Source organism: Macroventuria anomochaeta (assembly GCF_010093625.1).
Source record: "Macroventuria anomochaeta strain CBS 525.71 unplaced genomic scaffold BU25scaffold_49, whole genome shotgun sequence".
Lineage (NCBI taxonomy): Eukaryota > Fungi > Ascomycota > Dothideomycetes > Pleosporales > Didymellaceae > Macroventuria > Macroventuria anomochaeta.
Genome location: NW_022985410.1, coordinates 205,007 through 220,660, shown reverse-complemented (window position 1 = coordinate 220,660; position 15,654 = coordinate 205,007). Strand labels below are relative to the sequence as shown.

Here is a 15,654-nt window from a genome sequence, read left to right as displayed (position 1 = left end):
GAGGGGACTATGCATCGAGCCTCTCACAAGTTTGAGAAGAGGATGTCAACAATCTTGCCAGACTCCTCGACCACGCCAATCTGCGTGCCGTTGGTGGATCTAGTGCCTCATGTTCGCGCCCGAGCCTTGAAAGGCTGAGAACAAGAAAAAAAGGCTGGTTGACGTGTTCCCAAGCTTTGCGTGGGTGGGTGCGCTAAAACCATCAGGCCTCCCACAGGCTTTTGCTGGCAGCCGTCTGTGTGGAGATCGGAGAAAGCTTGTACCAAATAGTGCGGGATCGCGACCTAGCAACAACTATAGCCGCATGGCTTGCACGGAGGGACTCTTCACCGGGCTTACGCCCTTCATCTCTGCGCATCAACGAATGAGCAGAGACAAGGCAAAAACTATGGACCCGCCTCCTCACAGCGTGCAGCAGCTCGAGATTAATGTTACGTTCGATGTAACAGTCACCCACCGTTCTCGGACGCCGAGTGGCAGACAGTATCATACAGACTGATGTCCCGGTGTTCTCTACAGCGTTTCTCAAGCTGGCAGGACTACAGATGACACTACAGTACACATCTGCCGCTACCGCACTGGGTCAGTACCCTCACGCCAATGAAAGACACCTTGCACAAATACACTAGTCGGATATTATACACCGTCTGCAGGGGCTTACCGCAGGTATGCAACGCCAATCCTAGGACACGGAACGACAATTTTGGTGGGTGACAGTTCAGTCTCGTCATTCAGGTGCGTCGCAGAAACGCGTCCTGCTCCTGCAAACACAGTCGCCTTGTCTGCATGTTGTAATCATGCGCGTTGGCGTAAGCAAGCAGAAATGTTGCAGGAAGGCTGAGCGCACGGGCACTTTTGGCGAGTCGCTATTTCGGGTACCAAGCCACCCTTCATTGTAGCGTGTACCGCGCTCTGCTTGGGTGTTTTGAGGCAGGGACGGTCCGCAACATGGCGTTGCGGTGCCAACCTCTATCCACTTGAGGACCCTGTCCCGTGCCCCATTTTTGGTGCGCGGCTGGTCTTTCGTCCTGGTTTACTTATGGACTCGTTTGGTTACACGCCCGCAGCCATGCCCATGGGCTCCATCTTTGGACGTGGTCCTTGATCGTCCACAGCACCGCCATTGGCAACTCCCCTAGTATGGCCCCTGTCATTTCACAAGCGCGAGTCGGACTTCGAGTATACCTTGTCGCTCGTCAAAAGTCCCATAATCTCAATCTCGATTCCTCGTTCGGGTCTGGCTCAGGCACAGCCTGCAGGTATTTACGGTGTCTTTCTCCAACCACACGTGGGCGCAGTGCATTCTTCTACCATCCCTACATCACTAAGATCCAGATTTGGATCGGCCAACAGCCCATTTCTGGTCTACTTCACACCATCTAGTAGTCTGTTTTCCGGACGCTCGTCCCCTAATTCATTCCCACGTCCTCAGTCTACCTATCATCATTGTATGGAAGTACGCCGGCCTGTCCAAGACATGACCGTTAGCTCCTAACCGTCTGCCGTACCACCAGTTCTGGACCGTTTGATTGACCTTACCTGAAACTCCACTCACGGTTCCGATCTTTCCTGGCTCCATCGCCTTCGGCTCCAGTATATACATCGTTTTGCCTCCTCTGTCAACCATGTCACAACCCCGTGGGACAAGTAGCCGCCTCTTGGCTCTGACTATCGAGCAACAACAGCAGCCCGAAGATATCCCTGCCCACCCAACTGCTTCACCAAAAGACAAACGTCGAAAGAAACTATCAACATCATCGAATGATACTACTGCAGAGTTCAATTCTACGTCTTCTCGACGCCGTTCAGGTACCACTAAGACACTCACTACCGGTTCCGACGCCGGTTCTTCCCGCACTGCGCGACGGTCGACTGCAAGCCCAAACAATACCTCGACTATGTCTACAGTCAACTACACCAAGACAGGGCGTGTCAGTAAGGCGAAGAAGGGTCTCAAAGTACACAACTGCGAATGTGGACGTGTAAGTTTGACTACGCCCCGTCGATGCATCTCTTCAATTGAAGGGTCTCTTACTTTCTCCTTTCACAGTTGCCCTTGCGTGGAATTGTACTAATAATTTCCAGTCATATACCCGTGCAGAACATCTGAGGTAAGCCAACACTCGTTCCTGCGATCGTTTCGACCTGACTCAAGCTTCTAGGCGTCATCAACGGAACCATGCCCAGGAGGGTGCTATGGTCTGCAAGTACCCCAATTGTGGCAAAAGCTTCTATCGGTCTGACCTTTTACAACGACACGAGGAGCGACAGTAAGCTTTGCTGTCTTTCGAGATACGCTCAGTGCTAACACGCTGCAGTAACGAGCTTGGCAATGTTTCCCGCCAGCCATCTGTCTCCAGTACCGAATACTCCCCCAATGCATCGCCTATGACTGCACCCGCGTCACTGCCTATGATTCCTGCCAGTACACTCCCGCCTGATGTACTATACCCTCAACAGCAGGTGGTATCACCTCAGCCAGAGGTCACACCGTTTCCAAGGTACAATCCAAGTTTGTTTCGTACTCCTCAGCTTCCTCGTACTCCGAAGAGCGCTCCTTCCAATCTCAACAATCATGTCTTTCAATCCAATCCAAACTTCAAGACTCCTCCGAAGTGAGTTCCTATCACACGCATACTCGAAAAGCCCTGAGCTCAGTTTCCTGCTATCTCCTTTCTGCGAAAACGTCCCCTAATCTACTAGTACGTAGCTGACATGTAGGCTCAGCAACCTGAAACATCACAACTTGGCGTACCCGACTCGGCACTCCATATCCGATCCAGTACTGGTCGATGGTATGGTTACAAGTGGAGCATGGCATGACTCGTTTGCACAATCGCCATATTCTTGCTCAAGTGGCTATGCTTCCCCAGCTCCTGTCCCTGAATATGGTCATATGTATGCAACCCCACCATACGGCTCAGGCGTAGTCCGAACCCGCGCATCCTCAAATGCCTCGTTCATTGAGCAGACTTGGGCACATGCCTCGCAGTCGCCTACGTCATCCATTTCAATGCCCTACCCTTCTTGGCCGTCCGACGAAAAGAACACCACTGTATCGAGTTTTGCCTACACACCAGTGTCGTATCCTACAGCCAATATGCCGATGCATGCCAGTATTGGTGCGATGGCACACTACGGAAACTACGACCCACAGAATGTGGTCCAGATGGAAAATGAGGAAGGAGCACAGCTCTTTCCTGGAGAACACTACGGTATGAGCCAAATCACATGCACGTATCCGTTTGAGCAACATCTGAACAATTATTGGAGGCTCTTTCATCCCACTTTCCCCGTCGTCCATCGATTCACCTTCGCCAGCCTAGAGCCATCACACATGCTCTTCGACGCGATGATTGCCATTGGAGCACACTACAGCAACGATATCGATTACGCAAGGAAGCTTCACGATCGTTGCATGGAGTTGCTCGATAAGGTACACTTCTCGTGCCAATTGGTGAATACCATAGGCTGACCAGACGCAGATTATTGGACCTGACATGATCGGATGCGACCGACTTTGTGATTATCAAGCCATCTTCCTCGTTGAAGTCTTTGCTCAGTACTTTTCTCGTCGCTGCGCAAGAACATTCTCGACGCGGTTCTTGGCCATGTATGAGAAGGTACGAACTTTCCTGGTCGATGAGATAGCAATGCATGACTAACATATTGAAGTTGGCGAGGATTCCCAGTACTGACCCGTCTGCGATCACGGACCCTGTGCTTCACGCTTCTACACACGAAGACAATGTCCAGAACCGATGGCTACATTGGGTCAAGCTATCTGTGAAACAGCGCTTACTCATATCGTGCTACCTCTTGGAGTACAGACAATCCACGCTTCTTGCACCCGATCACAAACGGCTTATGAGCCAAACACTAGGAAACAATCTTCCTTTCCCATCACACAAGTCTCTCTGGGACGCAAGAGATCCTTACCAATGGTCCAACGTTGCTCAGGAGTATTCACTCATGCCTAGACGCGTCTCCGAAGCCATTGACGACCACATGGTCGGATATTATGACCCTTTCCAGTCATCGGTTCTGATCGCAGCGCACTATAATCCTTTTAGCAACTCGACACTTCACTTGAGCGGCGGCATCGACTCCCTTATTCACGACGACGAAACAACACGTCATCAGCTGTTGACCGCAAAGCTTACGCAACTGGTCCCGGTGCGCGCTCTGTTAGCCGTGTCGGGTGAGACGTGGGTACTTGGCACGAAAGTGACATCGCAACCAGAGTTCTTCGCGCTGAAGTCTACGCTCCAAGCGTGGGCGAGCGAATTGTGGTCTACGCACACTGAATCTCTGCTATTGACTGCAGAAGCATTCAAGATATCCGTTACCATCCTCCGGTTGTCTCTCGAGGCATCCAAACCTTTTGTACTTGATATGGGTAACGAGCTGGGCCTCCTCGTTGCAGCTCTCGTGTTGTGGGCAGCTACTGCTGCTGCAACCACACGGATCATGGCAAATGAACAGTCACCGCAACTCAGTGCGGTTTCCATGGGGCACCCAACATCTGGCTCAGTCGCAACAACACACTCGACATACCCGAAATCCATGATCCAAGTCATAGGGCTCCGCCAACAGACCCCACAAGCGCTAGTCACCTCCTCTAGCCGAAGATCCTCTGTGCCGCACTGGGAGATCAAGGCCAATATTTCGCACTTTCTGGATACTGCCCTCGACGACATCGAGTTCTTCAATGTTGATGTTGAAGCTTGCCAAACTTGCTGTACTAGCCTCCTTCTATGGTTAAAGATGCGTCTTCGTGGCGGATCTTTGAACAACGACGGCCATACTGCCGTCGGCATGACCTCTGGCGCCAGTGCTCAATCAGCGCTTGTCATGACTATTCTTGACCATATTGATAAGATGCTCAAGCATGGGTGGGAAGGCTGGGGCATCTGAAAATGGTGTCAATGCTCCCTTCCCCAAGATCAATGTCTTTGTTGACACGATCTTGCTGCTGTTCTTCTATCGCGTTTCGGTTTCGTACTTACTGTTCGTTCAGCATTCTGCTTTCTTGAGTTTTGCAAAGCGTTTCAGCATCGCGTGGCTGAGCTTGATACGGCATGACATCTCGAATTTCTTTCGCTTTTCTTCGTTGATACCCATTTCTACGTTCGTTTCCAGCATTATACCCCTTTCTTTCGTTTTTGCTCATTGAAATCTATGTGGCTTGCATACATGGAGCGGCATTGCTGCAGTTGGTCATTTTTTCAACGTGTCTTTCGGCAAATATCTTCTTAGTATGTATTACTAGTTGTATTGTACATCAGCAATTCATACGGTCTTGCATCACTATCCCCGCCATCTCTACCTCCCTCGTTTGGTAAATTTTGCCAAGTAATGGCGTGCGCTGACAATCACACACACCAACAACAACATCGACGCGGCCGCGCAAGCTCCACTTTGTACAAAAACACACAATCTGGCTTTCCTGACATGCACCCCGCGAACACATTTGAAAACCTTCCAGCTCTCCATCCCCAAGCAGTCCCGATCCACAACATCCTCGTTTCCATTCCCCGTACGGCATCAAGTTTTCTGGCCCACCTCCTTGAGCTCCCCTCCCAGCCGCCAATAGTTCCCCAGCCGCCAATAGTTCCCCACCCGCACGATGGATACTTTTTCCTGACCACGCTATTGCATCGCTTCAGAAACGCTACATTCGCACGCCCATACGGATCCTGGGGCGAAGAATAGAGATAAGAGATGGATGATGTGTTGAGATAGGGAATAGAAGGGTGAGAGTCTTGGGTGGACGATGCAGAGCGAGGAGACTTCCTGGCAGGGGAGATGGGGGAAAGGGGAATGTATGTGAAGGAGCATGTCAATTGGATGGTTACGGCTGAGGTGGAGTCGACATTCTTGCATCCTTCATTCTCGCCCTTGAATATCACGAGCCTGGAAGCAAATGAAACAGACGAGAAGCCAGAGAACCCGACGGTTGTGCCGGCTGAGCTCTGGACCCGCGTGCGACTCACATTGCTCATTCGACACCCAGCGCTCACTTTTCCGAGCGCACTGCGCACGGCAGTTGATAACGAGGGGCTAGAGAAAGTGCTCAGGGAGGAAAGTAAAGTGGTGATGAGGTGCGAGTGTACTGTTGACTGGCATGTTCTGCTCTACCGCTTCCTCGGCTCCTTTCATCCACCCTCTGGCTCGAAAGGGAAGATAAGCGCAGAGTCAATTATTCTCGAAGCATCGCAGCTCCAGGATTCGGTATTTGTGAGACGGTAGGCAGAGGGGATTGGTCTAGACCCCTCAAAGGTACAAATGCAATGGGCCGCCACACCTCCCTCCACTCAATCTCAACTCAACAAAATAGAGCGGCGGATGGAAGATACGTCATAATTCAGGCAGGGGTCAATGTTGTGAGCGACCCGCTCCAAATACGTATATATCAGACGAAAGGACGTCCACCGGAGGGCGAGATTATACAATGGTATGCTCCATAGTTCCAATGGAATTCGGTCTCTACATCGCGTTACGAACAACCGTATACAGAGACTGTATAAAGACCAAATGCATGCGTGAACGCCTCAACGACAGAGTTTCTGAACATGGTATGCATCCTCTACGCACTTACGCTTCACTCGCTTTGCTACTTCCACTCGCATCCCTCCGCAGCTCCCCCTCCACAAGTCGCGTACCCTTGAACTTCCTCGCACTCGTCTTACTACGGAACAGCGTATCGATCTGCGCAAACGTCCTCCCCTTCGTCTCAGGAAGCCGCCACCACGACCAAACCAACCCAATGATCGACGTTCCGGCCCAGAAAAATCCAGCCTTGGCTCCCCATGCCCATGCTGTAGGATTCAACATGCGCGGGGTGATGAGGTTGGTGATAATGCCAGAGATGTTGTAGCAGTTGCGTGCTAGGACGATGGTCTTTGAGCGCAGGCGGGTGGAGGGAATTTCGGAGACGAGGGTGTAGCAGAGGGGCCCTATGGTGGCGTCGTAAACAGCTGTGAACACGAGGAGGAGGGCGGCGATGGTCCAGGGAATGGCGCCGCCAGCGGCGATGCTGTGACTTGATGTGCTTGCGCCGCCAGCGGAGCGAGGCACGTTGTTTGTCGAAGAGGTGGAGGTATGCGGGTGCGGGATGCAAGCCAGGCTGCCGATGAGCAGGACACAGAGGAATGTGAGCCCTTGGCCTGAGAGATAGATTGTGCGGCGTCCGAGGTAGGAGAGGAGAAACCAGGATGCGAGAACGCCGAGTAGGCCAAGGGCAAATTGGGCGAGGGAGAGAGTGAAGGCGTGTTTGGCACCGAGGCCGGCTTGTTCGTCTGTCTAAGCGTTAGTATAGAGAACAAGGGAGACATATCATGTCAAGAAGTGACAAGACAAGTCAAGACGTACAGAAGTAAGTCGAGAACCCCATGAACGTGCTGCCGCATAGCGTCTGGATGATCCAGCACATGCATGTTATCTCAGTCCTTCTCCGATCCACGCCTTTGAAGCAGTCGACATATCTTGTTCCACTTTGCGCTTCCTTCTCAATCTCATTGGTCAGCTTAAGCTGATTCAGTGTCTCCACCAGCCCTGCGTCGAAGTCGGCGTCCGGTTCATCCTCATCCTGCTTTCGCAAGCGACGAAGTGAGTTCATTGCCTCCTTAAAGTCACTCTGTCGAACGAGCCACCAAGGAGATTCGGGAGCAAGCAGCACGGCAACGAGTATGGGGACGGGGAATGCCCATTGGAGACCGAACGGGATTCTGTATGCCCACTGCGAATCGATGGAGAGCATGGAGCGGAGGACGATGGATGCGATCAGCTGGCCAATGACCCAGCAAGCATTGACGTATCTGTCTACATTAGCAAGTCTATCCCGTGTGGTGACATAGTAACGGGACCGAATCATCAACCGTGTATACGTACGTAGTCAGATACCCCCTCAACCTGACAGGCAACACATCGCTTGCATACACCGTGCTAATCGTCTGAAACACGCCCCACGGCGCACCAAGCAAGCACTGCCCTGCGAGTAGCACTGGCTTACTCGTCGCAAAGAACGTAATCGTAATGAACGCCGTAATTGCTGTCAGCCCAATCATAAGTGTCCTGCGGTACCCGATCTTCTCAGCCAGCCAGCCAGCCAGGAACAGCCCGATGATTTGACCTGCCAATGCGCCGTTGACCAAAGCACTTTGCCATTCAGCACTGATCTCGTAGTCGTCATTGTGCTGCAGCGTGCCGAACTGTCGCAGGAATGGATCGAGAGAGTATAAATTTGGGACGAGGATGGTGGAATAGCCTTCCATGATCAAGGTCAATGAAAACAAGACGGACCACATGATTGCTTTAGGGTATCGTTTGAGGCATTGACGGAGGGTCATGTTCTGTTCGGCATCTTGGACCGCAGTTTGGGTTGTAGACGTTCTTGGTAAACATGGCGCAGCTGAGTTGTACGTTGTGTTCGTAAATGCATTGGATAGATTCGTGTTCCCTAAGCTGTCGGAGCACGTTCTATGTTGGCGCTGTATGGATGGAGGCGAAGCTTCTCCTGCAATACTTTGCCCTTCTGTCCTGCTGGTGGGTGTCATATTAACACAGTATTGGACGGGCTAGTCAAAGCCAATCCGGTAAGGTTTTGCAGATTGTAAAAGCAGAGCAGCAACAAGGGCCTCTCAGGAGAGCAAAAGACGGGAATCGTGCTTGTTTATGGCATGTGAAAGCGTGTTGATGTTCTGTCGGCATTTCGAGAGAACCTGTAAGCTAGGGGTGGAATTACTCGCAGTGACATCTTGATGATCTCGAATCGGCCGTGCGGTGAACTTATGCGAGGCCATTGGAGTCCAATTTGGAGGAGCGTCAGTAGTGCTGGTCAGTCTGTGGTGATCGAATGAGTGAGCATAGCTGTGTCGCAATGATTGGGGCCGGGTTGCCAAAAGAGGCAAATACGCAGCTTGGCGGCTTCGGAGATGATGGTAGAGAATCGCGTGATCTTGAGCAGGTGGAGTGAACAGAGGATGCCAAGTGGTCTGGAAGTGGAGGTGATACGATCTCGATGTGTGGTCAAGCTTTCTGTTGGTGCAGCGGGCCGGTCGGGAGGGGAATAACGGTAGGCTATCGCTGCAGGTACCAAACGTTGCTCTTTCCTCCGCAACTCGGCCCCCACTGCCGTAGGATGAATTAGGAAATGGATCTATTGGATGCGCGCCTGGGAATGTACGTCATGAGGTTCTTTGAACTGAGCGACAGTGCAGAGTAAAGCATTTATCCCACGTACCTGACCGCGTAGACATGAGTACACAGTCACGACAATAGGCCCTGGATAGCAATTTGATGAGCAAGCAATCCATGAGCAGGTAGCCACATGACTCACGGAGCGCATTGACGCCGTATGTGTACATTGCGAATAGGCTCTGTTGCGCCGTGGACATGTTCTTTTAGTATCTTGTCTTCCTCTAGCTCTTCGCAGCCGCTGCCGCCGCCTTTTCAGCCTTCTTCTTCTCCTGCTCTGCAAGCTTCGCGAGCTTCTTCATCTGGTTCTTAGTCATTGGCTGTCCATCTGCGCCTGCTGGCGCTGCTTCACCCTCCTTCTTCTCCTCGGCCTTTGGCCTCTCTACGTTGGGGTTGCCCTTCCATTCGAGCTGCCTCGGGCGCAGGAACTCCTCGAGAACCTCATCTGTGACCGTTGCTCTTGCCTCCTGGAATCTCTTCACGTACTGTGTCATCATCTCGATGCACTCCTTCTTCATGTCGCCAGTCAGAAGCTCGCCTTTGCGGTATTCGTCGGCGAGTCTTAACAGCTTCTCGTCGTCGTCTTCGAAGTACGAAAGGTACTGATAGGGGACGTCAATGTCGGGGTTGCCGCCCTTCTCGCGGTGCAGCTCCAGCGTTTCCTGACCTCCACTAAAGGCGTGGTGGTTGATCTTCTTCTTGATCTCTTTGGGTGTATCGCTCATGAAGATGGCCGAGTTGGGATTTGAGGCACTCATCTTGCCGCCCGCACCCTGAAGAGCTGTGAGGAACTTGGAGTGAATCAATGCAGGCTTCGGCGATGGCTGATCCATCCTGCTGCAGTTCTCGCGAACAAGACGGAAGTATGGATCCTGGTCGATAGCGCATGGAATAAGACAAGGTATCGCAGCGAGCTGCTTGGATCGATGGTATGTCTTGCAGTCTTGTCCCCAGATAAAGGGGTACGAGGAGGCAAAAGCAGCAACACACTGCTTAGCAGCGAAAGCATTGCTGCCAATGTTGGTTGACCCGTGGAAGCCGAAGGCGCCGCGCACCTGGTTGTTGGTGATGAGCTTCTCGAACTCAGTAGCGTTGAGGTTGAAGTGCCTGTTGAAGCCCGATGTGAAGAATTCGGAGTCGATGTACATGAAGGTCTTCTTGGGGTCGAATCCAATGGAGATGATGTCCTTGGCATTCTGCCGCGCAAACTCGTAGACCTCGGGCTGCTTCAGTTTCTCCTTGAAGAGAAACTTCTCGTCGTCCGTCAGCATGATGACCAGCGGGACATCAAAGACATCCTGCAACCACTTCGTGAACTCGAAGGGGATGGTGTGTCCGATGTGCATGGCATCGCTGCTGGGCCCGCGTCCAGTGTAGAGCAGGAAGTCCTCGCCCTTCTCATACATGTTCAGAATGAGCTCCAAGTCGCGGTGGGAGAAGAACAGACGCCGCCGTAACCAGCGGTGCGGCTTGTGGCCTGTCACGCGCTCGAATCGCTCCAGCAGCGCATCGTCGATGAGCTTTGTCGCCCACTGTGCAGAGATAGCTGCATAGTCAAACTCTTGGACGTTGCCGTCGGCGTCTGTCGCAGCCTGTACGTCCCAAGGGTTGATCTCTTGGGCGGTGGCTTTGGACACGGGCTCTGCGGCGGTCGCGGCGATGCTGAGCGCAGCCACGGACGGCGGTTCGGGCTCTGTCATGGCGATTGGTGTGTTGGTGGAGGAGTCCGAGTGGATAGGAAGCTTCACGCGCAGAAGCAGTGGCGTTGACTCACGTACTTACCCACGCGTTGAGTCAGGCAATATGGAGGAATACACAGGCGACCCCACCAACAGCAATCGACCGACGTCGCGGGGCAGAAGCGCCACACTTTGAGGCTCCAGCCACCACAGCCACCACAGCCACCGCAGCCACCGCAGCCACCGCAGCCACCGCAGCCACCGCCAGCTTTTGCCGCCCGTCAGGAGCGCTCCATCTCCTCACAAACGTCACACCACTTGCATTCCACGTCCCCCGCATCCACGCGCATCGCACGTCTGTCCAATGGCTGCCTGACAACTGGCTGCCCCCGATCATGCAACACACATCACAACGATAGCATCACCGCCAGCACGACCGTTCTTTCGCATATCTTCCCCTTCGACACCCCTGCACCTCCGCACATCGACACTCGACCACCGCCAGCACGTGAACAGTACCCCAATTGCACGCCATGGTCAAGTTCTACTCATCCCAGGAGACCTATTCGTACTCCTTCCCCGCCGTCACCCTCGCCTACTTCCTGCGCTACCCCAACCCCTACGCAACCCACGTTCTCTCCACCGACACCATCGCCCGCTCCTATGACCCGGCTACCCAGCGCCTCACAACCATCCGTCTGCACCTCAAGCGCTCAAAGTTGCCTGCCGCCGTCCTTCGTCTGCTACCCAAGTCATTCCTTGGCGCCTCAGCAAGCGGCGACACGCAGACGTACATTCTCGAGAAGAGCGTCGTCGACGTAAGGGAGGGGTGGATGGACACGGAATCGCGCAACCTCGAATGGACAGGCGTCCTCTCCGTCGTGGAGCGGCAATACTTCAAACGCCCCGAGATCCGCGACGATGCAAAAGTCTTCCAAGGCATGGAAGGCGCAGCACGCCGGCACGGCTTCCTCTCCTTCGGCAAAGACGGCAGAGGTGTGAAAGTCGAGGACAACGGCGAGACCACCGAAGTCACATCCTCGGTCACACTCCACTCCCACATCGGCGAGACGTGGAAGCGGAAGCGCGAGGCTGCGAACGAGGCCGCGTCATGTGCTTCTGACGAGGAGGCACCGAAGATGGGCTTTCTGAGAAGCTGGGGCACCGCAGCGCTGCAGCGCCAGATTGAGAAAATCGGCTTGACGCGTGCGCAGCGCAGCCAGCCCAATGCAAAGGAGGGCATGAAGGTCGTACTCGAGCGCATGCGAGAAGGTGGGCTTGTCGGCGTGCTGGAGGGCATGCGTCAGGACCGCGAGGCCATTCTTGCAGGGCGCTCATTACTCGCACCACTCGCGAAAGGGCCGAACGACTCGGACGAGTGAGTGCGGAGTGTTTGAGGAACGACGGTGTTTTGGCATGTGTGTAGGATGACGTGTTTTTGCTTTCTGGTTGGCCAACATTTAGCGACGGCGTACTGGTTTCTCTCCCTCTTCTTTCGTCCATCCACTCGTTTCTGGGCTGGGTCGGATTCTGTTCTACTACCACAATCACCACCGTCACGCAATTTGTGCCGTGTCAAGGACCACTTGAAGCCGTCTCGCAGTTGGGGTTCCTTCTGTAACATATACACCGGCGCAGTTACTGGTTCGAAAACGAAATGTACAGTACCATAAAGCAAAGTCAGCATTCATGAGAACCGAAGTGGTATTACTGCAAGTGTGCCTGTGTGCGAAGCTGGGTATCATCTGTCCGAGTCTCCTCACCATCAAAAGGAGGGAGCATAGTGTGTACAGGGCGTCAAGCACTCCCGCCGCCGCCGCCGCCGCCGCCGCCGCCGCCGCCGCCACCGCCACCGCCACCGCCACCTCCATCGTTCCTTCACGAGTCCCAACTCACGAGTCCCAAATCGGCCCATACGCCGGAACCCCTCCCCTCTCCAGCCCACCCACCACCATCCTCGTGACCCTTTCGTTCGACAAGACAAACACTGCTTCCGCGTTCATCTCCACGTAAAGCCGATAGGCAACCTTCAAGAGATCAGGGCGTCCCATCTCGTCGGTATTCAAGATCAACGCTTCCGGATCCGCCTTCTCCACCAATTTCAACATGTCTTCTCCGTAGGTAGCCAACGGCGACCGAGTTGACCAGCACAATCTGGCTACTTGTCCCTGTGGACGGTCAAGCAGCGAGGACAGACTGGGTCCGATGCCGGAGCCGGTAGTGACGATGAGGACGCGGGAGTAGAGGCAGGAGAGCGAGAGCACTCCCGCTCTGGGGTGGCTCTTGACCCAGAACTTCATCTCCACCCCCTCCCCCTGCTTGCCCAGCATCTTCTGTTCCCTGCATTCCCGTTGCGCAGTGGCAATGAGATTGCGTGTCCAGTCCCCCGCCGCACTCACCACGAGACTATTCGCCCCGTTCAGGGAGCCCTCATTTCTCTCTCCGTTGGGACCGACATTGGGGAAAGTAGCAAATGGATGCCACTCCCTCAGCGGACTGCTCGAGAGCACCAGGCAAGAGTACTTGTGCACTTTCTTCGGGAAGCTGAGTCGCAGGGCGTGCGGGGAGAGTGGGGTGGCGGTGAAAGTCCAGCGGCGGAGGAGGAGCCAGGGATACATCAGCAGGAAGGTAATGGCGAGGAGGGTGTAGAATGTTGGGGTGTAGATGAGTCGAGCTCCGAATGAGGAGGACGGGGTGGTGGTGGTGGTGGTGGCGTTGTAGTGTGTAAGGAGGAGGATTTGGATCCAGAAGAGTAGGATGGAAGACCAGCCTAGGAAGCGGTGCGTGAGTTCCCAGGTATCGTGGTGGCGGACGCGGAAGTGTGGGAGGGAGAGGATGATGACGGTGGCCAGAAGTGAGGATATGGACAGCGTCAGGACTAGAATCAGAGCCGTGTAATTTCCTCTCGCCACGCCCTCCCAGCTTATTACGGCGGTGAAGACGATCCACCAAAGCGTTCCCATGACCGCCGCGCCGCTGTGGATGCCGCCATAGCAGTATACTCTGCTCACGATCCTTCTGATTCTGAGAGGTAAGGACCAGGGTACCAGCCACGCGGTTCGGAAGAGCAGGTTGATGAGCCAGTCTTGGCGGAAGAGTATCGCGAGGAGGAAGTTTGAGGAGGCGAGGGTTGCGAGATGGTCGAGCTTGAATGCGACAGAGCGGTCCCATGATTGGCAGTGTAGGAGGATGAGCACTGCGGCCAAGTTGACGATGAAGATAAGTGTGAAGAGGCGTTGATAGACAGCGAGGATGCTATACCAGAGGCGTCGAACGATCCGGAGATAGCGTTTGGGTGGTAGAGCTTGATGGCGCGGTGTTGATGCCTTTTCCAGTAAGACAAAGTTGGAAGAGAGGGAGACCGATGTGATGTGGTTTCGTGGGCTACTCTCGGAGTGGCTGTATTGGAGGCCTTGCTCGAGATCGATGGTTCGTTGAGGTGGTTCAATCAGACGGAACACATTAGGATCAAAGATCGCCATTGGTCGGTCTGAAGGGATGATGGTCGATCTGACAGGCGATCTGCCACGTTGTTGATCGGCTTGTCGTTGTCGTTCTCTCCACCAATGTTCGTACTGACAGGGTGTCGGCGCAGGACCTGTCGCTTCCCGCTGTCCTTGGTTGTATGACATTGTGGAATGTGATTGGAATATCGTGCTATCTGTCAGGTGAGTTGTGCGAGTTAGCAGGGTGAGCGAATAGTTTATATTGGCAGCAAACACGGCCATTGTCCAGCAAACAGGACGAACAAGCGGGCTTGCACGGACTGGTCGGACGTTAACACAAAGGCCGAATTGGAGAAAACAGCAAGGGGAGTGTGTGTGCCCAAATGAGAGGGTGCACAGGAACGAGTGGGTAATATGATTCCTGCTTCAGCGCCATGGTGTGTCGGTTCATCGGCATGTCGTATCGAGATGCAGATGTCTGACTTTCACACGTGGAATGAGCTTCAGGAAGACACAGCAGGAAGGTCTGCATACACTAATGCAGCCCCAAATCCCATGAGGCATGGCAAGCTTGGTTCCGATGTCAATGGCATCAGGCGACTAGGCTGATTGTGCCTGGTACTCCAACCCCTGAATAGGATCGACACCCAGGTCTGTTGAGGCTCTACGTGTGTAAGCCTCGTGGACGGGAAGCAGCGGATAGCAGCAGCGGATAGCAGCATCGGAGAAATTCAAACAAGCAGGTACGCCACGCTTAGGATAGCGTCAGCGGTCGACAGTTCAACGTGGTGCGGTAGGTTCATTCCAGGGAGCTTGTCGGGTTGATGTGATGCTGTCATTGGTGTTCTCCCTTCGTCCTGCACAGCGAGACTGTTCGACAACGGCAGTGTGAGGAGTAAACACCTTACGGTGGTGGCAACGCTCGGGCCTCAGTGTTTGTTGTACACAGTGCGTGTTTGGATGCGGGGCCCGACGGGTCTGCGCAGATGCAGGAGTTCTGTGTTTGTATCCCCAGATGTGCTGCGAGGTTAGCCAGTGTTGTTGCTAGCCATTGCTTGCAAAGTTGTTGTGCTGTCCATATCTTCCCTGATGGAGCATAGTTCGAAACCTGTTGTTGAGGCTAGAGACGTAATTGACGTATTGCAATTAAGCACCACGTTCATAGGAAACAGTCGTAAATGTCGGTGTCCTCCAGGAAGTGGACTTTTTGGTGTCGATCTGGCGGACTCTACGCCACAATCGATCCACTGTTGTCAGCTCACGCCAGTGGTGTAAGGGGCGCAGGCCTGACGCACCTTCATATCGTTTTGTGTGAGGATGCACGCTTTGCA

General features: G+C 53.8%; 6 protein-coding genes across 6 annotated transcripts; 3 read left to right on the top strand and 3 right to left on the bottom strand.

The window, feature by feature from the left end:
- Nucleotides 1-1,625: 1,625 nt before the first annotated feature.
- On the top strand, nt 1,626-4,917 carry BU25DRAFT_426103 (uncharacterized protein; the record flags this gene model as incomplete). Its single annotated transcript, XM_033708396.1, has 7 exons — nt 1,626-1,982; nt 2,086-2,111; nt 2,163-2,270; nt 2,319-2,615; nt 2,728-3,436; nt 3,486-3,623; nt 3,676-4,917. 7 exons carry the CDS (start codon nt 1,626-1,628, stop codon nt 4,915-4,917), a joined length of 2,877 nt encoding a protein of 958 aa, XP_033556200.1.
- Nucleotides 4,918-5,457: 540 nt separating this feature from the next.
- On the top strand, nt 5,458-6,533 carry BU25DRAFT_481306 (uncharacterized protein). Its single transcript, XM_033711088.1, has 2 exons — nt 5,458-5,735; nt 5,762-6,533. The coding sequence occupies exon 2, from the start codon at nt 5,809-5,811 to the stop codon at nt 6,250-6,252; it is 444 nt and encodes a 147-aa protein (XP_033556199.1). The 5' UTR covers nt 5,458-5,735; nt 5,762-5,808; the 3' UTR covers nt 6,253-6,533.
- On the bottom strand, nt 6,463-8,558 carry BU25DRAFT_403582 (maltose permease MAL61; the record flags this gene model as incomplete). Its single annotated transcript, XM_033705084.1, has 3 exons — nt 6,463-7,301; nt 7,375-7,820; nt 7,894-8,558. 3 exons carry the CDS (start codon nt 8,556-8,558, stop codon nt 6,598-6,600), a joined length of 1,815 nt encoding a protein of 604 aa, XP_033556198.1. The 3' UTR covers nt 6,463-6,597.
- A 460-nt stretch (nt 8,559-9,018) lies between these two features.
- BU25DRAFT_415681 (tryptophanyl-tRNA synthetase-like protein) lies at nt 9,019-11,022 on the bottom strand. The gene has a single exon (XM_033707590.1). The coding sequence runs from the start codon at nt 10,896-10,898 to the stop codon at nt 9,423-9,425; it is 1,476 nt and encodes a 491-aa protein (XP_033556197.1). The 5' UTR covers nt 10,899-11,022; the 3' UTR covers nt 9,019-9,422.
- Nucleotides 11,023-11,189: 167 nt separating this feature from the next.
- On the top strand, nt 11,190-12,679 carry BU25DRAFT_415680 (MSF1-domain-containing protein). The gene has a single exon (XM_033707589.1). The coding sequence runs from the start codon at nt 11,411-11,413 to the stop codon at nt 12,257-12,259; it is 849 nt and encodes a 282-aa protein (XP_033556196.1). The 5' UTR covers nt 11,190-11,410; the 3' UTR covers nt 12,260-12,679.
- Nucleotides 12,680-12,769: 90 nt separating this feature from the next.
- Nucleotides 12,770-14,509, bottom strand: BU25DRAFT_435199 (uncharacterized protein; the record flags this gene model as incomplete). The annotated part of the gene is made up of 1 exon (XM_033708901.1): nt 12,770-14,509. The coding sequence occupies one exon, from the start codon at nt 14,507-14,509 to the stop codon at nt 12,770-12,772; it is 1,740 nt and encodes a 579-aa protein (XP_033556195.1).
- Nucleotides 14,510-15,654: the final 1,145 nt, after the last annotated feature.